The sequence below is a fragment of the Lontra canadensis genome, unplaced genomic scaffold, assembly GCF_010015895.1.
Source record: "Lontra canadensis isolate GAN:19392208 unplaced genomic scaffold, GSC_riverotter_1.0 scaffold23, whole genome shotgun sequence".
Lineage (NCBI taxonomy): Eukaryota > Metazoa > Chordata > Mammalia > Carnivora > Mustelidae > Lontra > Lontra canadensis.
The window spans coordinates 18,211,808-18,238,322 of NW_022631017.1; the positions used below are offsets into that span (position 1 = coordinate 18,211,808).

General features: G+C 35.0%; 1 protein-coding gene across 2 annotated transcripts in view; it reads right to left on the minus strand.

The window, feature by feature from the left end:
* Positions 1-20,857, minus strand: part of TRDN (triadin) — a 391,390-nt gene extending 370,533 nt beyond the window's left edge. The window contains exon 1 of one of the 2 annotated variants that reach the window (XM_032862438.1): positions 20,549-20,857. In XM_032862438.1, the coding sequence (XP_032718329.1) occupies positions 20,549-20,570 (22 nt within the window). In that variant the 5' untranslated portion in view covers positions 20,571-20,857. The remainder of the gene's footprint in view (positions 1-20,548) is intronic. The other variant, XM_032862437.1, reaches the window with a different exon arrangement.
* Positions 20,858-26,515: the final 5,658 nt, after the last annotated feature.

Consider the following 26,515-nt stretch of genomic DNA (forward strand, 5'->3'; position numbering starts at 1 on the left):
AAATGAACTGAGTCCAAGTATTTTGGTCTCTGGAAGAACAAAGCCTTTTATAAATAAATAAAAACATATTTCATGTTTTAACCCAGGCTCAGAGGATTTAAGTCTTTAGACTAAGCCTGATTAGGAGATAGGTTTCTAACCTATTCAGCTGAGATCAGATTCTGTGCTAGAGAGGGTTGTGGCAGACAGATTCTAAGAGGGCCTCTGTAATATCCACCACCTGGCATTTTTGCCTTGCATAACCTCCTTCTCTTGTGTGAACATGTCCTGAGACTAGCTTCTAACCAACAAGATGCAGCTAAAGGATGTGTATATAATTACCTTATATAAGATCATAACATCTGACTTGTCTCAGAGACTCTCTTTCCTGCTGGTGATCATGTTGGGAAGCAACATAACAAGAAATTAGAGACAACCTTTAGGAATCGACAGCAACTTCTGGCCAACAGTGTCTTCTAGGGACCAGCAAGAAACAGAGGCCAGTTCTACTGTCACAAGGAATTGAATTCTGTCAACAACAACAGGAGCATGGAAGATTTGTTCCCCATTTACCCCTTAAACAAGACCTGACCCCAATTGACACATCTTTGTTATTGCATGGTTGAGAGTCCCTTGAAATGGAAAATCCAACTAAGTCATGCTGGATTCCTGACACACAGAGACTGTGAGATACTACCTGCTATTTTAAGCTACTTATTTTGTGGTCATATTGTCAGACAGTAACAGAAAAGTTATATAAAGGGGCCTGCTAATCTGCATTAACCCTGGAAAAAAACCCTCTTTGCCCTAGTCATTATATAAGTTCTAAGAGCTGGAAGAAAGAATTAAATTATTTAGGACTTTCACAATTTATGTAAAGTACTAAAATGAAATTAGTATGTGAAAGAAAATTGAAAAGTAAAAACTCAATGTTTTTAATAATAAGATTTTACTGTAAATTCTAAATCTGAAAAAGCAAATGCCAATAATTGAGAATAACCAAGAGAACCAGACTGGATAGAATAAGTTACACTTTATTCATAAAACATGGGGGGACCAGGGAAAGAACAATGAGATAATTGTCCCCTGCTATATACTCTGTATGTTAGAACATTACAATCTTTATTATATGAGAAAACAAAAATAATTTTATGTATTATCGATCATATGTCTGGTTCATACATACATCCACACAGATGTACAAGTCCTCAGATCTCCCAATCTTGTATTTGATCAATATAAAAGAGAAGAATTAGTTTAATAAACACACCCTGTGACCTGTCATTATAAACTTTCTATTATAGATCATGAAACTGTTTTTGAGAAAAGTAATGTAAAGGGCACCTGGGTGGCTCAGTGAGTTAGGCATCTGCCTTCAGCTCAGGTCATAATCTCAGAGTCTTGGAATCAAGCCCCACATTGGGCCCCAGCACAGCAGAAAGCCTGCTTCTCCCTCTGCCCCTCCCCCAGCTTGTATTCCCTTTCTTGCGCTCTCTCTTTCTGTCAAATAAATAAATAAAATCTTTTAAAAAAAGAAAAGAAAAGTAAGTCACATGGTGAGTGTAGGGGAGGACAGCAGTTTAAATCCATGACTTTGTGATCTACTGTACTTTTTATCAGAACATTCCCAATACACAAAGCTGAGAGTTAGGCAATAAGCATAAGCCCAGAATCAAGGCTGACATTCATTCTAATTTGATTGGTGGGTTTGTTTGTTTGTTTGTTTGTTTTTTGGGTTTTGGGGGCTTTTTTGATCAGGTGGTATCTTTGCTTTACCTGTTAACAAAAGTTTGAAATATCACATATACATATTCTCAAAGTACACTACCACTTGAAATTAGGTTAGAAACTAATATGATTAATTTCTAATATGATTAAAGGCTAAAAAAATGTACAGCCTATGGAGAAGCATTTTCTTTTTCTTCTTGGTTCTTTCAACTTATTAAATCAAAAGCTATGAAGAACAATGTAAGGTCAGTGTTCTACAAGACAAAGGGTCACTATAAAGACAATAGTGACCTGCTATTTTCAAGCTTGAAAATAAAGGAAGAAATGGTGTTAAATCTTAACAGAAGAGACTTAAGAGAGGACATCTTGACATAAGTATTTTTAGACACAAATAGCTTTCTAAGGAAAATGTTGAGTGCCCTTCCATGGAAATATTTAACCATAAGAAAGATGTTCATTTTCTTTGACATTTCTTATAGTAAAAGTATATTTCTGCTCAGGGTCAGAGAAAGACTAGATGCAGTTTCCAGGCACATAATTTTATAACATGAATCACTCTTATATTTTAACATGAAATTATTTGAAATGACCTTGAAACCTGTTCTAATTCTATTTTCTTACAATTCTACTTTTTATTATATTGATATTTCTTTCTTATCATAAAAGTAAAATCAATAACTGAACACAACATAAAGATAAAATTAGATGCACTGAGTATCAAGGGAATATGGTACATTTAGTGAACAGTGACCAAAAATAAATGTGAAAGGCAATTATGTAATCCTTCACTTAGAAAGGTATTGGAAAATTTTCATACACTGACCAAATCTAAGGCTCACATGGTGGGCCAGCATGTGTGCTAGAAAAGAGACACATGATTTATAAAAGGTCAACTAATGCCAGAGTTTTCATGAGCTAAATCCTAACCTACATTTACACTAGAAAACATTTCTAGTTCCAGTTGAAATAAACTTAGAGATTTTCTAGCAGTTGTTTGAAGAAATGTATTTAAAAATATATTTGCAAGTTTTATGGTTCCTAATTACTATAAGGAATTCAAAATTGATCATCTTAAGGAGAGAAGAACATACCCTCTTTCAGCACTAATCAATCAGTGCCATCAACATTATTACCAACTACTTTATTCTGCTTAATAACTTCATTTATTCAGTTTGGTTGAAACTCTTTTAAGTTAAGCATTGAGATAGCTCGAAGTCTATTACGGAGAGACACGTGTCCAATCACTTTGAAAGGGCCAAGTCTAATATCAGATATTGAGTGATGTTCAGTAAATATGAATTGGTAATAACTGGTCACTTTTAAGTGTGAAAAATCATCTAAAGATCATACAATTTGTATCCATTTTAAAATCTAAGTCTTTACAAACAATCACAGAAATATCATTAAAGGGTGAAAAATTCCTTTTAGGATTTTACAGGATTGAGAGTGTTTGCTACTACATAGATGTGATGAACTGGAGTCAGATGTCGTACAGTTAACCCAGCATCATGAAAATTTTTTCCTAAAAGGGCTCAAACACACTGTTTAAAGGGTCAAATAAAATATAAATAATAATAAATTATTCCTTCTTTTGTCTTCTTTCACAGGATATCATTGGTTTACTTATTTCAGTTGAAAAATTAGTCTAAAACCAAAAGCAGAATTTTTCTCTAAGCAGTCCTTAAATACTATAGTATATTCTTCAAGTGTGGTCCATGGACTAGCCGCATTCTCAGCACCTGAGAGCTTAACAATGCAGATTTTCAGACCCCACCCCAAACCTACTGAATCAGAACCTGCCTTTTAACAAAATTCCCAACTGATTCAGATGCACATCAGATTTGGAAGGGATTGGTCTAAGTATGTATACCTCCCTTCCTACCTTGAACTCCCACCATTCATAGAATGTAAGTATTACTGTAGGGTAATACTTAGTTATGCTTTTTAACAACCTCAGATTGATGCTTTCAAGGTTAATTAAAAAATATATGATGTGTAAATTTAGAAAAACAAGACACGTTTGCACAATTATTCTAGAATAAAAATGTCATTACTCGCTGTGGACCTTAAGCTATTATAATTAAATGTTTTAAAAATTATTTTAATTATATTTATCAAAAACTTCTCTACAACAATATTATATCTTTTTGTGATATGTTGACCAAATAATTTCTTTAGTGCTTCATGACAGGGTCTCATATGTTGTAGGAGCTCAATATTTTTTTTCAAAGATTTTATTTATTTATTTGACAGAGAGAGAGAGATCACAAGTAGGAGGAGAGGCAGACAGAGAGAGAGAGAGAGAGGAGAAAGCAGGCTCCCCACTGAGCAGAGAGCCTGATGCGGGGCCCAATCCCAGGACCCTGGAATCATGACCTGAGCCGAAGGCAGAGGCTTTAACCCACTGAGCCACCCAGGCGCCCCTCAATATTTATTAAAATAAAAACTCTACATTCATATCTTATTCTATGCATCGCATGTCAAATTTATGTATACATTATATTTGTTTGTATGCATTTATGCTATATAAATGTTATTCAAATATCACATATTTATGTGCTTCTTTTACTACTTATAATTTTGCTCTGTTATTGTATTATTTCCTTTCTGGAAATTACCCTTTCATATTAATCAAAAAAAGTATATTGCACTCTGCACTCTGCCCTGTACTGGAAACTAATGTTTTCAGGTGGAACTAAGGCAACTTTGTTTTCTTGCAAATCTAATTTTATGTTTACCTAATTCCAAGTTTCTCTTTTCTTTTACTTCAACAATTTCAATTAATCTCATTTGTCATATTTTCCTGTATTCCACACTCTGACCACTTTTTCTCTTTAATTGGCCTTATTGGGAAGATGGTTAAGCAAGAAGTTATGTCAGTAGTTTAAAATCTGCAGGAATTTCATGCAAAGATACTTTAGAAGTCCTAAATGAGAGAAAGAATATCTCAGAATCTGAATATAAAAAAAGAGACATATTTATTTTGTTTGAGCAGCAAGCAAAGTGACACACATTTTTCACCCACCTCAAATAGATCATGTTTAGCTGACATGACTATGGGTTTCCATGAAATTAATCTCTGACCTGGGTTTTTTTTTTTTTTTTTTTAATGCTGCATGTCAGTTTTCTATTAATAGGCTCTTATCCAGAGGAAAATATGCATAGCTTCCTGGTGTGTGTAAACCTGTGAAGGTGAAGGATACCTATTCCAAAGAAGGACAAGATGTCCTGCGTTAAGAACTAAGGTGGACAATATGTAGTGTATATTGTGTGTAAATGACTAGATAAATATGCAAATGTTATTGATCATAGAACAAGTCACAATTTGTGTTTCATAAATGCTCATAGTATTGAATGTAAGCAGAATCACTGTAGAGATACATTTGTAAAGATTTTGTTTATTTTTGTGAGAGAGAGAAAGAGTGAGCACCAGCAAGCAGGGGGAGGGACAGAGGGAATAGCAGACTCACCGCTGAGAAGGGGACCCTGAGATCACGACCTGAGCTTAAGGCAGATGCTTAATTGTTTGAGCCATGCAGGCACCCAATTGTAGAGCTATTAAGAAGAAATAAATATTGCACAAACTACAGCCCTCTTTCCTAAAATTTGCAATTATCCATAATGACAAATAGAAACCAAAACAAAATGTCTCTCTAACTTTGCTGACTATTAAGGGGAAAATGTTACTTCTGGAAAACTCAGTTTATTGGAAGGAAAGTCAGCATACATTTCTGCGAGTTAATTAGTAATTTATTATTAATTGTCCCAATAATGAGCTCTGTGACCTTGAAAACGAAGGTCCGTTTTAGCCTCAGGTCTCTCATATAAAAGGGAGAATTATCTATTTTACTTAAAAAGTGATTTACATAAAAATATTTTGTGGAAAGTAAATTTGTAGTTCTTCTATGTCAATTTTGTGCCTTCCGAAAATGTGTCTCTTAGTGTAAAAGAAAGATCTACAGTAATCAGAGAGTGATTTATTTGTTTTCTTCTGCTGGCATAACAAATAAATACAAAGTCAGTAGCTCAAAATAACTCAAATTTATTTTCTTATATTTCTGTGACTCAGAAGTCCAGCATGGGTCTCAAGGGGCTAAAATCAAGGTGTCTGCAAGGCTACATTCATTTCTGGAGCCTGCAGGAGAGTCTCCTTATCTCTTCCAGGTTCTACAAGCTACTGTGTTCCCTGGCTCACAGCCTCTTCCCCCGTCCTTAGAGCCACTAGTGGCTAGTCAAGTCCTGACATCCTAACATCACATCTCCCTCTAACCACCACCAAGAATGTTCTCCATTTTTAAGGACTCACATGTTTAGATTAGACTCACCCAGATAATCCAGGTTAATCTCTCCATCTCTAGGTACTTAAGTTAATCACACTGAAAGCTCTCATTGCCATGTAAGATCAATATATTCACAGAATCTGGGGGTTGAGGCATAGAAATTCTAGAGGGTTTTTACTATATACTATGACTAATAGTTCGACTCTTTACCAATACACATTATGTGAGCACTTCTCAATGCAAAATGTTGCTTAAACCTGCTCAGTAGAGCAAAGTGTTGTGTGGAGATCCTACACATTGAAATTCCCTGGTTCACAACCAGGGCCCATTTTAAGCACACTAACAACAACAACAAAAACAAAACAAAACTTTTATAAAATCTCCAAAGGGTATGTAATTGAGAATTTACTTCAGTGAGTCTTTTGACAGCAGAAATTTCTTCTTCCTCTCCCTCTTCTTCTTTTCCTTCTCTTACTTCTTTCTTCTCCTTCTCTGTTCTTTCCTTTCTTTCTTCTCCTCCCCCTCTTCCTCCTTATTTTTCTTCTTCTTTTTTTTAATGAACATATCTCCAGTGACTAGAACATTTTTATAATAGTCAACATTCCTTAAACATTTTTGAATCAATAAAGTACTGAATATGTGGATAAAAGATTGATAAAGTTTTAGAGGCATAACAATTTTTCAATTAACTGATATCAGAGTGGTTGAACCTGGCTGAAACAGTGGTACACAGAATGAGTTAACCATTAGTCAATGGGTTGTATAGTGTTATAGATTTGATTTAGTACTCATGTGGAAGATAGAGTTCAGGAGATTACATGGATGCTTAATGCAACCCTGTAACAGTTAGTGTAACAGTTATATGTTGCCACATAACAAAACATCCCAAAGTGTAGTGGCCTAAAACAACTATAATCATTTATTTTTCTCAGAAATATGTGATTTGGTTAGGGGTCAGCAGGCATGGCTTGTGTTTCCTCCACAAGTATCAACTAGGGTGGCTCATGTGGGGACTGCAGGATACATTCTCAGGATGGCTCACTCACATGGCTGAAAAGTTGGTGCTGTTTGTTGACTGGGAGCTCAGCTGAGTCTATCGGCCAAGGACATTTTTATGGGTCTTGTGCAGGGTGATTCAACTTTTTTACAGCATGGTTTCAAAAGTAAATATCCCAAGTCAGCAAGATAGACATGCATGGCATTTTTATCATCTTTGAAAATTATATAGTATCATTTTAATTGTATTCTCTCTATTGAGGTAATCATCAAATGGTCTCTCTGGATTCAAGAGGAAGGAAAATAGATTCACTTTTCAATGGAAAAAGAGTCATGGTCACATTATAAGAAGAGCATATGAGGTGGAAATATTGCTATTGCCACTGGTGGAAAATGCTATATGCCACATAGGGAGATCCAAATATGAAATGATCAGAGCTTAAATTAAAGCAGGAACAGTGGAAATAAAGAGGAAAATATGGAATTGAGAAATGAAGAGTCCAAAATTTAGAGACTGAGCAAATGGGAAAAAGATAAAGCTCTGTAGGGTCAAAGGAATAGTTAAATGGGGAAAAGTTAGTGAATTTCAATACACATATGCTGAACTCTTGGCCTCTATACACTTCCATTCAATAATATTTGTTGAATAATCTCTTTTTTATATCAGGTTATGCTTTAAATGTCAACATTTGAGTTGCTACCTACACATCTCAGATAGGGGTCATTATATATTGAGGATTACTTCTTTATCTCTGAAAAGTCCTTACTATTCTATTCATTCCTCCCTGTTCTCCCAAATACCTATTTTATATATCTTGTGGGGATATGTCAATTTCTTCCAAAAAATAAGCTAGGGCCTTTCTGGTAGATAGCCACTGAGGTCATACTTTCTCCATGTTTTCTGAAAAGATCTCAATGATAATATATATACTACACAATCTGAATGAACAAGGAATCTTCTTCATGGTGAATTCACCATTTTACATGGAGCATAATGCTATGAAATAAATACACATTGATGATAAAACCATAGAATATCAAAACCAAAGAGAAGAAAAATGATCATAGCTGTATTGTCCATTAGAGCTCTTCAATTTTAAAAAAACTCAGATAAGTTATGACATTCATACAGTGGAAACTGTGTAGCAAGAATAACATGAAATACAACTACATACAACAGAATAGGTGAGTCTTACAGACTGTTGAATTAATGCAGCAAGACAGAATAATGCATGCAGTGTGGTTCCATTTATGTAAAGAACAAACCTGGCCAAACTAAACTATACTGTTTATAGATGTGGAGGTCATAAAACTATCAAGGAAAGTAAGAAAACTATTATTAAAAAAAGTCAGAATAGTTGTTCTCTGTGGAGAAAAGTATTGGAGAAAAAGGAATCTCGATTAGAAAGCTAAACCAAAATGAGAGTCCCTGGGTGGGTGGCAGATGGGAATCTTCCTCACAGGTGATGGGAACATTGTTTCCTGGACTGGGGACTGGTTATGCAGATGTCAATTCCACTATTGTTTAGTAAATACTATATAAATATATATGATTTATGCAGTTTTCAGTACTTACATTTTATAAAAATGGTTTTTTTTTAATGTTTTAAAAAACTGTGATGATTCACAATATTGTCTTAACTCTGAACTGTTGAGGTGGCTGGTCTCTTGAAAACCAAGTGGGACAGTGTTATTAAAAAGTTGCGACAGTTATCTAATTTTTTTTTTTTTTCACTTAGAGTTCTTGCACATTTTGGCTTCTAGGTCAGTGCTAGCTAACAACTTAATTCTAACTGAGTTTCTACAAGATTGGAAAACATATTTGTCATTTTGGTAGTGTTACAAGGAATTAAAGAAACATTGAAAGTACTTTAACCAGACATGTGGAGTTCAATACATCACAATATAGGGTGACTATGAAGTCAGGAAATATAATCCACTCTCAGGTTTATTATTTAGCTTCTGTAAAACTGTATGAGGTAATTTTGCAAAGTACTGTCTTTCAGTTTACCTACCAGAGATGTTTCCACCTGTGCCTCTCTTCAAATTATGCTGTCAGTTCTCCACTCATTAGCTCAAAGACATAGAAAATAAGCCATCACCTTTCACTGATTTTTCTCCAGGGGAAATGTGTCGTGCCATTTGGTTTGTGAATCTCTTTGCCTCACACTTCCTTAAAATCATCATCTTTTTTTTTTTCCATTTCTACTATAGAATTATAAGTGCAAATTTAAAAAGCCAAATATAATTATATTTCAGGAAGGATTTCATTCTATTCCAAACAACTTTAGAATCATTGAAATAGATGACATATTTATTACACTAACTTAGTTGGTAACTCTTAGTGGTAACTGATTTAGTATACTAACTCTTAGTTGGTAATTGGTAACTTAGTTGGAAGATACATTATACCATATCATATCACATATTTTATGCATATATTATATTAGGAGCTCTTTCTTTCTTTTGTTTTTCTCAACATTTTAGAAACCTGTGTTGAGAGGGAGAGGATGCAGCCAATGAGTAGCAATGAGAAAACCTGTTTCTAACTGGAAGTTCTAGTTTCATATATGTAGCCTCTTTTAAAAAAGTAATCCCAAACCACTAATCCAAATCCCTTATATTGACCTAAAAGACTCTTCCATGTAGAATTGGAAGATAAGTAAACCAGCAGTTTCTCATAGTTGAGTACATTGATCCCACCTCTTTTGCAACCATTAGGATCTATGCTCACCTTTATCTTCCGTTCTGCTTGGTTAACTGATGTGTAGTTAGTATCCCCATTCGAAAATATCTGTGGTTGTTTATGAAGTCAAAACTATGTGAGTGATGCTAGTACATGCTAATTATCCTGCAATATCTTAGAAAGAACCTTTGACTAATTCTCTTGTTCCAAATGTCAGTAGAGATGTCTCCACTAGCTTTGATCCTCTGGCATAGATCATGAGACCAAGATATTAACTTAGTAAAAATACATCAAATAATTGTTTGCTAAATATATTAATCTGGAATTTTTAGGATCTAGAGGTGTTAGCAAAAACTTAATTATTTTCTTTTCCTTTATGCCCCTTTTCTTTCTTTTATAGATATCCTTCAGGTTTTAACTTAAGTTCTACTCTTTTCTAATAGTTCCTGATCAACCAAGTTCATCTATTCCCCTGTTTCTCAGCTTTTCCTAACATTTACACCTCAAAACACTTGATTTGCTTATTTGTTACATATTAATTCATACTCTAGCTCTTTCATATGTATAAATATTGTCTACTTTAAACTTGAGTGATGAGAAACCAAGGAATGTATCTCATGATTTTTATGTATAATTTTGTCTGTTCTTCTTTTAGGCAACTTAGAACTAACAACATTGTATCATATAGTTATTTATACAATTACAAATCTTTCATTGAGGCTAGATGAATATATATTTCACAGTTAACCCACAGACTTAGCAGTTACTGGCCAAAGCAAATACTTGAAATATACATGCTTATTAAGTGAATGAATACCTTTAAGGATGTCATAGTTTTGTCCCTTTCCATCCATAAGTGAATGGCAGAGTGAAGAGACAAAGATAAGAATACCAGGTTTCAAAACACCTGGGTATTGAGAGTCTATGTCACTCAAAGACAGGGACTTGGGCGACAATATGGTTATAACAAGTTGATCCTAGTCACAGCATACAAGGTTTACAAATCCAGGTATAGTGGGCAGAAACTGAATAGTAAGCTTGGTCTATTTAAATCAAGAGATAAGCAAAGCTTCTAGTAGCTGTCAAACTTTCATTTCTAACATAAAACTTTCAGCCACCATGAGCAAAGTCTTTAGAGCATTCTGCTGACTTAATGCTTAAATCTAGCTATTACTGCTACCCTACATATTTCCTCATCATGTCTTCTGAACCTTGGACTAAGGATCATTTCTCTTCATCTGTTCCTTGATAAAGGTCTTTCCCTAGTATCTTGAAAACCCTCTTGCCTTGCTTCCATGCTTAATGTGGTGCCTGTATAGAACCATAAATAACTACTGGCCTATAACACTAGTTCTCATAGTACCTGGAAAAACAGTGACCACAAAATTAGTTTTTAACAACTTATTTCTCATTATTAACCTGAAGAAAATTATTTAGTGAGTACCTGACCAACAGTATTATTTCATTATTTGTTCATGAATTGGAAGTAGCATTCCAAAGATATAAACTGAGCTCAAAGAAGAGTATTTGGGGATCAAAAGCAGCAATGGACACACAAATACTGAGAGCATACTCACATAGAGAGCCAGTAACTAGGGATTGTAATAAACTATGAGTTCAAAATAAATCATGAATATAAGGTATCCATCCTTTTCAATGACAGAGCAGTAGGGTGCCTTAAAAAACTAGAAACTAAAAAAAAAAAAAAAAAAAAAAAAGAAAGAAAGAAATTTAAACCAGGTTATTTTCCTAGTTTCTTAGCCTCGTAACTCTGTACTTTGATCATCCTAGGGCCTCATCCCACAAATCGCTAATTCCCACCTACCACCCATCTTCCCTTCATCTCTTCATTGACAAAAACTACTCTTTTTTTTTTTTTTTTTTAAATTGAACCTACTCTTGATCACCTTACTTTGGTCAGCCGTTTCACCTTCTGACAATGGCATGCGCACTGTAAGTTATCAGAGTGAAGAACAGGGCACTCTACCACTCTAAAGTTATTCTTTAAGCAAGTTTCAATGTGTCCTCAGTGATCATAAATAGCATGATTTTGTCAACTAAATTAAACACTTATCATTCATAAATCCAAACTGGAGTTATGTATTTTTATACCTGACTACTCTTCAGTCTAGTGATGATCTTTTGCTCTTTCCTGCTTATTTTTCAATCTACTATATTGGAATCGGGGACTTTGTATTATTCCTCATCATATCCCTATTGTCTGGTATTGGGTTTGGTGCATAATAGGTTCTCAAATATTGACTACAGCTGGACCTCTGACACGACTTCCTGGTATACAAATCTGATTATAGGCTGATCATTAATACCAGAGGGTCTATAATTTTGTTATATTTCAAATGGACATATTTCGTTTGCTTGTTTTTCTCTAAATTCAATGCCTAATGCTTCTGCATATTTAAATTCACAAGCTTGGCATTTTACCATAATTGGTAACATATAGATTTTATACAGTATTCTTTTCCCCCAGGCAATTTTACATAGGTTAAATAAGAATAACAATGGATAAAAATAATAGCTCCAGCACTGGAGGGCAAAGAAATGTCACTTTATAATTACCATTTTGTCTTGATGTTATATCAAATGTCTACCACAAACAGAAAATTCTCTTAGTCATATGATGATTTTATTTGAACAGGCAACAATGAATTTTCCAGGGAAACCTTGCTAAAAATGTTTCAAGGTCTAAACAAGTGGAAAATGATTCTCTCGTGTCTGTAAGCTTATAAATGATCTAGGTTATTTTAACACCCTATTTATATTATACCATATTATACCATATCATATCACATATATCATGCATATATTATATTAGGAGCTCTTTCTTTCTTTTGTTTATCTCAACACTTCAGAAACCTGTGTCGAGAGGGAGAGGATGCAACCCATGAATAGCAATGAGAAAACCTGTTTCTAACTAAGTTCTAGCCTCATGCTCCCCTATAAAAAGCAGGTTGGTGAACGAACATAAATTATCTGTTCTTCTGGATTAAAAGAATGTATCTTTAATTTAAGTGAAGACCACATACCACAGCCTGGGCCACAGGTACCAATCCAGGAAATACCTAAGGCATACATATTTAAATGTGATATGAAGTACATCATAAGTGAAATGGACTCTGTGGTTTATGAGGAAACAGCTCATTTACATACTAAAGAATCCCTCAGAATCCTAAATTTCATGTGCTTTTGACAGCTTGACTTCAGGCACAGAGATGTGGAGATGTTTGATGTTTAGAGAGCATAACTTGTACAGAGAGAAGCAGGACTTTATTCATTACACATTTGCCAACGATATTCTTTTCAACTTCCTTTGAAGATGGAAAATACTATCTTTTTGGACCAGAAAGTTCATCTATCTCTGCTTAACCCTCGCTCAGGGCAATATGTGTTCATGTGACACCCAAATAAGCACTTCCTCTCAGAAATTATTCATGGCACTCTGATTCTTCAGAGAAAAAGGGAATTAGGGAAAGCAAAACTTAACTTGGCTGGTTTTTCCTAGAACTTCGGGTTGTACAGAAACTAAACTCCACAAGCTTGGAATTATTGTGTTATGTTAATGCATGGTTTTCTGATGAAGGTTTTTCCCCTGATTTGCTCTTTTTAAATGTGTTACTTTAAATAGTCTGTATTTTAGAAATATATTAAACATTTCTCCAAAGTGTTTCTTTTTATTTGATGGAAGAAAAGAAGAGAATAATGATTTCAACTCCATAACTGTAAAACTAAAAGCCTAACTGGAAAATCTTAACCACCTATGTATGCATGCTCTTTTCAAATTGATATATTCAACCCAAAGGTCAATATAGACCACTTTAAAATTGCTTAGTTGCACTGTTTTATGTTTCTCTCATATTAAATATTGTTAACTGATTAAAAATTAATGCAAACAGCACTGAAGTCTCCAAGGATGCCTAAGCCTTTAGAATAATAGCTGAATAGGCTCAATTCATTTTTGTATGGTAAAAGTAGCAAGGTTTTTAAATTATAGTCACAATGATGACCAAAAACAAATAGGAAAAAATTAAGCATTTAATCTGACAAGCATAACATCTTCCATGGGTACTGTGTGCTTAAAATGTGGTAGGGGGAAAAAAAAGAGTAACTATTACAAATCATTATAAAAGCTACAACAAAAAGCTTCTTAAGGGAATCCAGCAAAAGTTGATACTAAAAAGATGCATTTTCTGTTCTCTTTCACTGTAGATTCTGCAGCATAAATGCTTTGCACAATTTTTAAATATGTACGTAAACATAATTTATCAAGAAGCAGGATCTTGTAAAAAGTTGAAAGCATTCTTCTGGCCCCATTACTCGGTCTCCTATGGGGTTCCTCATCCCAACCCAACCCCCCACTACACCTCCCAACCCACACCCACGCTAGACGACTATGGTTGAAGAGAAGAGTTGGTGCTCAAACCCACATTTCTGACCTCACTCCACACAATTTGTACTCTCTCACGCTGCCTTCTCTGAACTCTACACTACCTTTTCTCTCTGATTTTCAATGAATTATGTCACCCTCTGTTTTTCACAGTCTGCTTTTCTTCTCTTTTTCTAAATTCAACTTGAGCAGGAAAGAAGATTGAGAAATTTTAGAATCAGACTGATCAGATTTCTGTGATATCTGCCTCTCAGCCTTTCAGAGTTTCTGTGATATTTTAATAAGATAATCATATAAGACTTCGTCCTTAATGCCCTGTCAATAAATATGACATTCCCTACCATAGCATTTTTTTAGAACTATTCTTCCTTGCCTCATATTTTCTTGGGTTTTTAATTTCTTTTCAAGTTTTCACATGGACCATTTAAAAAAATGATCAGTTACTAATTAAGAGGTCTAATTAATGTCACTAATAATTTTGAGAAATGAAATGAAACTAGCCTCCAAATCTCATTATATTTTTAAAAAGATTTTATTTCCGGGGGTGCCTGGGTGGTTCAGTTGGTTAGTCATATTCCTTCAGCTCAAAACGTGATTCTGCATCCTGGGATCGAGCCAGGACAAACCCCAAACATTGGGCTCCTTGCTCAGCAGGAGTCTTCTTCTCCCTTTCCCTGCTTCTCCCCCTGCTTGTACTCTCCCTCTCTCTCTCTGTCAAATAAGTAAATAAAATCTTTAAAAAAAGAAATCATTATTTCCTTTCCCTTTTTTTTTAAATTTAAACCTTATTTTATTTTTTCAGTGTTCCAAGTTTCATTGTTTATACATCACACCCAGTGCTCCATGCAATACGTGCCCTCCTCAATACCCTCCACCAGGTTAAGCCAACCCCCCCACCCATCTCCCCTCCAAAACCCTCAATTTGTTTCTCAGAGTCCACAGTCTCTCATGGTTTGTCTCCCCCTCCAATTTCCCCCAACTCCCTTCTCCTCTCCTTCTCCCAATATCCTCCTTGTTATTCCTTATGCTCCACAAGTAAGTGAGACCATAGGATAATTGACTCTCTTTGCTTGACTTATTTCACTCAGCATAGTCTCCTCCAGTCCCGTCCATTATTTCCTTTTCTGCTGTTACAAATGTCATGCTCATTTCTGGGCCCCTCTGTCTAATGCAAGCATATTTGGTTTCTGTTCCAATAACAGATTATTAATTTAAACAATAATTTGCACTTACAAATAAATTTGATGGTCAGTGAATTCACGGACCCATATATATATTATAAAAAGTTTTTACTAAAATTACAAAAATTTTTACTAAAAACATCAGCTTTGTTTTTTTTTTTCCTGGCTTCTTACTAAGGGGAGGCTTCAGTATTCCCAAAAGTGGACAGAATATTATAATAAAACCCTGTGTACCCATCATGAGTCCCAGTATAATCAAGTCATGACCAGTCCAATGCTACATACACCGCATTGATATTTCTCTCTGGCATACTATTTACTAACAAATTTAAAACATTGTATCAATTCATCCATATATATTTGAGTATGTATCTCCAAATTATATAAGTATTTTTAAAACATAGCCACAATACAGTCATCCTGCTAAAGATAAAGTAATTTATTAATATCATCTGACATTCAAAGGGTGTCAAATTTTCAATTATTTCACTGAAATTTTTAAGTTTCTCTGAATCATGATCTATTAATTTTATACATTATGAGGAGTTGCTATATATATATATATATATATATATATATATATTTTTTTTTTTTTTTTTTAACCTATAGGTTTCCTTGTCATCTCTTTTTGTTTCCAGTAACTTCTTTGAAGGCACTGAGTTGTTTGTACCATAGGGTTTCCCATAGCCTGGATTTTGCCGATTGCATGCTACAGTGTAGTTTTTAGCATATTCTTCATCCATCTATTTCTTGAAAATTGGAGCCTGTGTTCCTTTCATGCTTTTTTGTTTGTTTGTTTCTATTTGTGTATTCTTTTTTACTTTTTTATTTTTTGCTTTTTATTTTTGAATCAGAAGAGTTAGTTCTAGCTATCATTTTAATGGTTGGTTAGGCTTTAGGTTATATTTTGTCAAGAGTTTGCCTTTTTGTGGCTTCCAGACTTTTATTATTTATGGGTCTTCACTTTGTCTCCTAGTGCTGCATAAAAAATCAAACAAACAAACAAAAAACAACCTTCTCCTTAAACAACTGGTGCACAAGTCTTTTCATTTATCTGTGCCTCTTACAATTATGGTCCTTCTCCAAATATACTATCTTGTCAATGTCAATTTTTTTTTAAATGTGTTCATGGAAATAAAAATAATGTTCTATATGTGGTGTATTGCTTTTTCTTGAACAGGAGAACATAATTTGGAAGTGATTAGGGCTTGAACCTAATGCTTCATCCTCTTCCTTCTCCTCCCAACCCAAGTCGTCTTGACCTGGGCCAGAATAGCCACTTGATTTTGGCAAGATAGACACAAATATGTAGGCTGGATCTCCTCCTTCTCTGAATTTACCATCTGTTGCTCTAGATGACATAACTTATGTGCATAGTTAATTAGCTTGGCTGTGAATCCTCACTCTTTTTTCTTGAGAGCAACAATTGGTGTTCATGTGCTATACAGTCTGTTGAAACAGTGCATTGTATAAAATAAATTACCATTTTTGCTCTAAATTTTGAATGTCAAATCCTTCCACAGGTTTGTTACAGAGCAGTAAAAAACGGTTGAGCTAATAGTGAGGAAACAATCCCATATATGGTATGATTAAAACCTTCTCCTGAATCCTGAAGTTATGTAATAGTTTAGAAGTTGAGAGTTTGACCTAAGTTCTAATTTTTTAAAAAAGAATTTCCTTAACTAAGTGTTCTAGTAAATTATAAGTTATTATATGTAGGATCTCTGCCAACTTGAATCTATTATGTAGAAATTTGTACTCCCATATATTTTGGAGATTCTTGAACCCAGAGAACACAGTTACATAGATGTTATTGTAAAGCATAATTTTACTCTATATTAGTTACCTTGGCAATTTGAAAAAAAAAATCACATATTTTATCAGCTTTTTAAAAAGTCTCTTCTTTCACCAAAGCTATTTAGAATTAACCAGACTTTTAAAAAAAGAATTAACTATCAAAATTATTCCAAAGGTATTTTGCATAGGGCTGTACATTGTCAAATCAATGCTGGTTTGGTGGTTACAAGTTCACATGAAACTCATAAGGGGAGCTGACTTTGGCACTTGTCTAGGAACAACAGCCTCTGGAAAGGCTATTTATAGTCCTAAACCTTAGCACTCTTTGAGTTTGATCCAGTCTGTGGCCTGATCCAACCTACTCAGTCTAGCATGGGCCAAATCAGAACAGTGGCCTACCATAAGCCCCCATCAACCTCTGAAGTAACAACAGGCTAACTATTAGTCTCACATAGGAAGGAGAAGTAGTCAGCATGACTCAGGTGGAGATCTGGATGTGAATCCTAGCTATACCACATACACCTCTGTGAATTCAGGCAAATCCCTAACCTCTCTCAACATCAAGTTCCTATTCCATAAATAGCAATGATAAAAGTATCTATCTCATTCAGCTGTCTTGATCATATAACAAACTTCATACAGTGCTTGACATTTAATGTCTTCTCAATATATGTGAATTGTTATTATTATTACTTTTTAGATTCCTTTTTTCATTATTATGTTCAAATTAGCCAACATATAGTACATCATGTGTTCTTGATGTGAATTGTTATTATAATTGTCATTATGATTATCTTTATGAATTCATCATGGCCAGAATCAATGATATTATTTCTCTAAAATCCTTTGGCTTTCAATTCAGTCCTAGTTCTACTTCATCTATGGCTCTGGACCTGAAACACAATTCCATACTTAGCATTACTTCTTTTGTTCTGTCAGATGATGTAGTCTGGCTTGGTAAATGCATGTGATCTATGTGAAGAACTTGCTAAGGTTTATCAATGTGTACTGCTTTACAGTTGAATAAGTGCTAAGAGAAGCCACAGTAGACATGAATTATATCTTCCGACTTCCTTTTATTATCAACAACCATGGTAGACTCATTTAATCTGTATGAACCTCAGTTTTCCAAAAATGGAGTCCAGGACAGCAGACTAGAGCTCTCTAATGGGCTATTCTAGCTCTGTCTTTCATAATTGCTATACAGTGTTTGCTTGCTTTGTGATAAATGGAGGGGAAGAGTCATCAGTAGATGTCACAGGCTATGGATGTAGTACTTACATTTTCATAATGTTCCCCAAAGTGGTGGCAAAAGAAATACAGCAGGTGAGAGGAAAGAGTATAACATGTACAAAATGCTAAGAGAATACCATGTACGAAAGCTCTGTACAAAAGCACACCCCTTACAAAAGACTGAAAGAAGCTTATTGCGGCTGGGACACAAAAAAGTGAGAATCACGAAGACAAAATGAAAAGTGTGTAGGAGAGAAGTGTTCCAGAAGCTCTGGATAACCTCAGAGAATGACTGAAGTGCTAGCCTTAAGAATTCTTAGTTGGCAGTTTAATTTTCATTTGAGAAATATGATTAATAAATCATTCCTGAAAAGGAAAAAAAGTACATAATTGATGTTCAGATGATATAGATCCTATGAACTGCAAAGGCCAGGGAGCAGGAAATGACCCTCACTAGCTGGTTTTTACACTTTATTACTAATTCAATTATTCTTATGGGAGACTCCAAGAGGTCTTCCAAGAATCCTTTAGATGCTCCATTGGAAGAAGAGAGATATAAAAGTTCTGTTTCATAATGAAGAATTCTCCTGTAAAAAAGTTTTATGAATCAAGTGCCAAGTTCTACAGAGAATAACCACAGGCAAACCAAACATGATTTGATCATGACCTCCTGAATCGGCTGGATGCCCACACCCCACACCCACAGGGAGGGAAACACATTCATAGGTATCTTGCTAACTTGTGCAGGGCTAAGCAAGCAGCTATTATAGGTAGCTCTCTTTAAGACAAAATAAAGGTCACATGACACAGAATATCTAAGGAATAGGAAAAAATGCTATTTATATTTAGTTAGCAAATTCTGAACTAAAATTGGTAAAGAGTAAACCTGATATCCTCTTACAGGAAAGAAATAACACAAACTAGTTCTAATCTTGGCAATGCCATAGTCTTGAGCAAGTCACTGAACATCTGAGTTACAGTTTCTATTTCTGCAAAATGGAGATAATAATTCTGGCCTAATTGAATTGTATGAGGTTTATATAAATAAATAGCACAAAGTCCTGAGCAAAATACCTGATATACAGAAATTTCCCAGTAATTGTTTTTATCAATTTGGGGTGCCAGACTAAATTTCTCAGTGGAAAGTACAAGTAAGACATTTCTCCTTATAAATATTGACTGAAAATCTCCAACTCTGAAATCACTGTGTGTCCATACTAATGTCTATGCAAAGAGCCAAAACCACACATTCTATTTTTCAGTTGCCTAATTAAAAACAAACCAGAGCAGCATTCAACTTGGAAGCTGATGAGAGCACCACCTGTCTGATTTTCTTACAGCTGTCAGAAGCAAATTTTAGATCCACCTCCCAGATTTTTACCCCAACTAGAACTGGATTGTGTCTGTATTAAAAATGCTTTAGTTGTTTAAAGGGTTTTTCATTTTAAGAAATATACATATATATTTTATATTTACATATATTATATATATAGAGAGAGATGAAACAATTGGTACCATAATCAAGTAAAAAATTATATTTTAGTTATGGCATAAACCTTTTCAGAGGAAGCATTGAAACAAAATATTTAATAGAAAGATAGAGTTCATCATATAGAGAGATGGGTGTGTGAAAAGAATCAGAATTTGAATCGATTTATTTTAAAATCATATTGGTCAACATTTTGTGCATTTCCAACTTTATCTCTATAAATCTACCAATAGTAAAATATTCACAAATTTTGTGGGAGTACTTACAACTTAAATCTTATGTATGTGTGTGTGTGCATATTTATACACTGAAGTTAGAAGGAAAAACAAATTTAAAATCTCCATTTTAAAATATCATAAGGTAAAAGTGCTCAAAATCATTTTTCTACATTTAAACATTAAACGCAACATTTTAAATTCATTGTGGTCTTTATCCTTGCAAGTCTTGTAATTTTTGCAAGGTAAGATATCAGTTATAAACTTACATGACCATAACTATTTATAGAGGTGTAGGTGACAACTGGTACCTACTCAGGCCTTTGGAATAGCACAGAAGAGTTTCCCCATGCAAAATTTCAGAGAAGCCCCTTCTCTCCCCCAACACACAGATCTGTCAGCCTCTCCACTCCCAAATCCACTTCTTCAATCCGTATACAATCATTGATCAAGACAAGTATCTAAAAGCAACAATTAAGTGGACACCTTGAAGGTCAATGTCACTGTCGATTTCTACCTTTTCTTTTTCTTAATTGGTACTATTGGAAAATGGTAGCAGTACCTTCAGCAGTGATCTCAGTCATGGTGGTTGGAGAAAGGAAAGGCAGGCGAAAAGTTCCGGTCAAGTGGCACTTTGCAGAATACTTTAGAATTCGAGAACTCTGATAGGGGGCTCTGTGTGAAAAACGTGAGGGCTCTTCGTTTTCCTGGCTGTTTCTGCTGCCCCTTTGTTGTCCTGCTGAACTTCGTCTCTTCTCTGCAGAGTTCTCCCCCTGGAAACAACCTGAGCCCTTTCCAAGCAGCACTTGTGGCTCAGGCAGAAGTATCAGCTTCGAACAAAAATAGCCTCATCTCCCTAGGACTCTTCAGCACTTTTTTTTTTTTTTTTGGCACTCTAGGGGAACACACATACACACACACACCCCAGCTCTTCAGCCCCAAAGAAAGCTAAGGAAACAACAACAACAACAAAAATAACTAAAAACTACTGCCTAAGCCCCCGCACTTTCCCTAAGATAATTACAGACCTTGGGGTCTATGTCAGAAAACATGAACTAAAGAGTTGAAAGTAATCTTATCTGCGATAGCTCAGATGTATTCTTAGTACCCTTAATGCTCAGAACATTCTTCTTTCCTTATTTGGTGTGGGGAGGGTCCTGCAATGTCTACCAGAGGCAAAGGGGAGGGCAGTCTTCAGTCATTTTCTCCAGGTTGGTTCCCTGGGGGTCTAAATCCACTTAGCAGGTGTAGTTATTTACTCAGGGCCATGACTTGAAGTTGCAACTATTAAAACCTGAGGCTTTCTTGTAGGGAAGATTTTGGGGTGCCTGGGTGGCACAGTGGGTTAAGCCTCTGCCTTGGGCTCAGGTCATGATCTCAGGGTCCTGGGATCAAGCCCCTCATCGGGCTCTCTGCTCAGCGGGGAGCCTGCTTCCTCCTCTCTCTCTGCCTGCCTTTCTGCCAACTTGTGATCTGTCTCTCAAATAAATAAATAAAATCTTTAAAAAAAAAAAAAAAGAAGAAGAAGAAGAAGAAGATTTAAAAAAAAAAAAAAAGATTTTCCAAACACTGGCCAGTAAGAAATATGTAATGTGAAGTTATAGTGACACTTGAGAACTGATGAATTACCAAATCTTTTTATTCTCTTTCACACCTGACTGAAAACAAAATATCTGAATTTATCTATGCAGTGAAAGAGAGGGGAGGTGACATAAAGCTTAGAAAGCTACAGCCAGCATTGTAGTAAAAGAGGTCAATTTTCCCTTTCTCAATTTCAAGAAAATTAAAGAAAAAGGATCATAGCAGCTAATGATTAACCAAAGGGGTTGGACTGATTAGCACTTCACCTCCCTACTCCCAGACAGGTGTTAATGAGCAGAGAAATATTCAATGGCTAGTGGTAGGAAGGGGAAGGAGAATCAAAGGGCATTGAGAATCACAAACTGCAGCCAATTTGAATAATCAAGTGGTGACTACACTTATCTTTTATTTTATTCTCATAGTCAACCTAATACATGTTTGTAGTTTCAACTTCTAGCCTTAACTTGCTGCCTTTGGTTGTCATAATCTCTTTGATTTGTACGGTACTTCAGAGATCACAAAGGCAAGTCATGTATGTTGTTTTAATTTGGGGGACTCAGAAGAACGTTACAACAGCTATTTCCATAGAAAACGACACACCTTCTACCCCATGTCAGCACTTTTGTATTTGCTGCTTCAATTCCTCCCACCACAGGAAGTATTCATATACACCTAGGACTAAGTCTAGAAGCTTTTGACTCTGAGTCTGATACCTTTCCCAAGAGGAGAGACACTGTGGCAGACTCTACCATTTACAGATAATGGGGAACACTACGGAAGAGGTCACCTGCAGATGGAAAGATGCAGACTCCTGGAAGCATGCTCCTGGCACACTGGGTTGGTGCCTGCTTTCTAAGATGGGGGAAGGGAGCCTAAAAGCAGAGTTCTCTTCAGTTCACCTCCAAAGGCATCTCCGTTCAATATTGTCATGGTGCTTCCAAATTTGAGAAAACATAGTATTTCCCAACTCCATTTGTCAGTCACTCTCATAGTCTCTCACTGTAGTTAACTGAAAAACAAAAACAAAACAAAAATCCTGTATGTAATTCACTAAGAATTTACATGGGTCAGTGTCTAAATAAAAGTAGCTATCTTAGAGCAGGAATAAATCACAATTACAAACTCCTACTTAATAAGAAGTTGAAATAAGAATATAGAGCAAGAATACTAAATTCCTAGTGATTTATGTTGTTCTTAAATCCCCAATCACTGATTTTGTGCTATATATACTAGATGAAGAAGAGTTAAAAAATATTTTTTTAGCAAATAAACATGTGTGCAAGATAGTAAGTTTTTTAAATCTGTTGGATGAGTTAATGAATCTTATTAGACATTAGGAAACCAGTACATTTCTCATTTTGAAAAGTTATTACAACTTTCAAATTATGTGAAACCAAGTTAATGATATATACCTTTCAGTTTAACTGGAACTCTTGGAAGCTTTCCTAAACCAAGTAACTAACATTTTTCTAAAGGTATATACCCCATTTTTCAGGACACTCATAGAATAAAACATTACAAACAATATATTTGCCTTTCTTTAACTTTTTTTTGCCTTTCTTCACTTGTAAGAGGTTTTCATTTTAAAGAGATCTTACAAGTTCATTGGGCTCTCTCCTCTTTTATTTTTTTTAAGATTTATTTATTTATCTGAGAAAGGGAAAGAGTGGGGAAAGAGGCACAGGAAGAAAGAATCCTGAAGCAGATTCCCTGTTGAGGGCAGAGCCCAGACACAGAACTGATCTCAGAAGCCTAAGATCATGACCTGAGCCCAAACCAAGAGTTGGCTGCTTAACCAACTGAGTCACCCAGGCAACCTTCATTGGGCTTGTTCAACATAATCTGAAAAGTGGTGGCTCTCTCTTCTTAGTAATAGCTTCCTGGATTGGCATAGGTAGATATATTATGCATACAGGAATAACTGTCCTGATGCATTATTAACTGATGGGTCTTTATAAGTCAATGGTAAACCCTGAAAGTTTATTCTCCTACTAAATGTTCCATTTAGTCCAAGCTGCCTCTCCAACTTATTTCTACTGGTCATTGCCCCTTGTGATTTTCACTCAATATTCTAAATATTCAAATTAGTAGACAAAACTATTCTTCTTTAGAACAATGTTTTTAAAAAAATCTTGTAGCTCTGTCAGCTCTTAATATAAACTAGCAATCACTAAGACCTATATTGCACTTGACTATGGAAGAAGATATTTTTATTGAATTTCAGAATTCGAAAAGATTCAGGAGACAACCGGAGGTTTTGATGATTTTAGGTTTCCACCAAAAATATCATAAAATAAAACAAAATGAAATTAAAAAATCATTTTAAGACCATATTACATTATCTTGTTCTGTGCCAATGTATGTGTGTTTAATGAAGTAGTGAGAAGATATATATTTAGGAGAAAATAGTTATTTACTACCAGTTACCTATTTCTCAAGCAAAAGAGATATTTGAGAGAAAGCAGACTTTACGGTTACTTCTCAATATCTTCTATTTCTTAGGAGCACCTGAGTGGCTCAGTTGGTTAAGCATCTGTCTTTTGTTCAGGTCATGGTTCCAGGGTCCTGGGATTGAGCCCCATATCGAGCTCTCTGTTGAGTGGAGAACCTGTTTCTCCCTCTCTGTCTGTCTACTGCTCCCCCTGCTTGTGCTCTCACTGTCAAATAAATAAATAAAATATTAAAAAATAAAGATCTTCTATTTCTCAATATATGGATATGAAGAGCTTATAGGTGAATAAACTATACATGATTGGTGACAAATAAAAATAAAGTAATAAAACTTTGTACAATATTTTAAAAAATATTGTACACTTAAAGCATAACTAAATCTGTGGGATACTTAATTTGGATCAAAGTGCTTTTTACTTGAATCCTAACATAATAACAGGTATAACTTTTATGTGAGCTTAAGTATTCAGGTTCATTTTAGTAAGAGACAAAGGTACATAACCAACCAGAATGATTTTGGAAAAAAAGGCAGGGAGATAGGGTACAGAGCATTATAATGTAAGAAAATTTGATATTTGCGCCAGCAAAATGCAAGCTACTATTTCACTGCTTCGGTTGAAGTAGCTTACCAGGGGAAATAAACAAAAAAGAAATGCTTTACTTTTAGTTTCATAAGTGAAGAAAAACTTCACAAAAAACAACCCAGATATAGAAAGAATAAATACTGACCTTTTAAACCTTAGAAGAAAGAAATATAAAAGAAATTAGGAGCACTGAATGTGAACTTGAGAGCCATTGATTGTATTTACTTTCATCTGACCTTGAAATCCCATCACATGACCTAGAAAGTCCTCTGAAGCCCTCACTTGATAAACTTAATCTTCAGAATCACAGGAAAAGCCTCAATTGAACTATTAGTCCATTAATCTTACTTTGTCTCAGTGCTGCTGTTCACTTCATTTTAAATTATTTTGTGTTCTATTTTTGTCATGGAAATCTCATTCCATCCTCATTATTTTCTCTAAATGGCCTGTGCTCATTTCTTTAACCAAAGGTTGAAAGTCTTCCCATAGGTTTGGCTTACCATCTGACTATTTACAAACTGTGTAATCCAGCTCGGTTCAAATGACAGAAGGCATTCCAGTGCAATTAAACACTTTCCTCTCTTTAATTCTGACTCATGGGTAGCTGAGTCTTCAATATCAGGTTTCTTTCCTCACAGGCATTTGACATTGTCAAACATTGTCTCAGAAGTTTGCCTGCATCAGTTCAGCCTTCAGTTAACAAAAGCAGCGGTTGCCCCTTCCTTTTCAGGGATTCTATTCTCTGAATTCCTGGCTTCTGTCCACTACCACGGTCCTCTTTATAAGGACCTGCCATATCCTGTAGTAGGTGGTCCTATGGAATCCATAATTTGGATTATTGTTTTCTGCTTCACTGTCAGTCACGTATGACCTTCAGTCTGTTGTCCTAGTTGTTGTTCAAAAGGAATTTTTTATTTATGCTTTTTAATTTTCTTATAAAAGCATAAGTAACTTTTTTATTTTTTTATTTTTTTTAAGATTTTATTTATTTATTTGACAGAGAGAGATCACAAGTAGGTAGAGAGGCAGGCAGAGAGAGAGGTGGGGAAGCAGGCTCCCTGCCAAGCAGAAAGCCTGATGCAGGACTCGATCCTAGGACCCTGAGATCACGACCTGAGCCAAAGGCAGAGGCTTAACCCACTGAGCCACCCAGGCACCCCATAAGTAACTTTTAAAATAAAGGATAGTATCTGCTGACTAGTTTTTAGATAGAGATTTCTTTTATTCTAAAAATAATTTAAATGAACATTTCTATTTGCTAACGGCTAAAATTTACAACATCATCACCTTGATTTTTTTTTCATTTTGATGTTTTTTGATTATCAACAATGTAATCTCTTATATATGGTTTATCATTATTCCATGCTAACTAGAGTCACTAACTTTCTGAACTTGGTTATAAATAAGGAAATAACTTGTACTCATTATTCCATTGTTCAATAAATAGGTATATTACCTCTTTACTCTGCCTTGGGCACTAAGCTAGGTTCTAGTGATAGATACCAAGATGAGTAAGATGGGGATTTTGTCTTTGAGGAGCTCAGAGTCTAATAAGAGCATGGAAAAAGATACACTGAACATTATAACGCAATGTGGTAAGAACTAGAATAGAATAAACACTATGCATTGACACAGAAAGGGAGTTTTAATGCATTTGGAAAGGCTTTAAGAGGAGGGAAATACTGTCTTGAAGTATAAGAAATCATTTAAATAAATAGTAGATTGGGGACATACATCTTAGGTAGAGGGAAAAGTAGGAAAAAAACTCAGAAAAAATATAAAAGTTTACACATAATGAACTTGAGATAGTTCAATAAGATTTGGTCACAGAGCACTTGGAAGGAACCTACAGAAGAAGAAACTGAGAATAAAGGAGAGTGAGATACTTGGGTATTTTACTGGTGTTTGGTCTT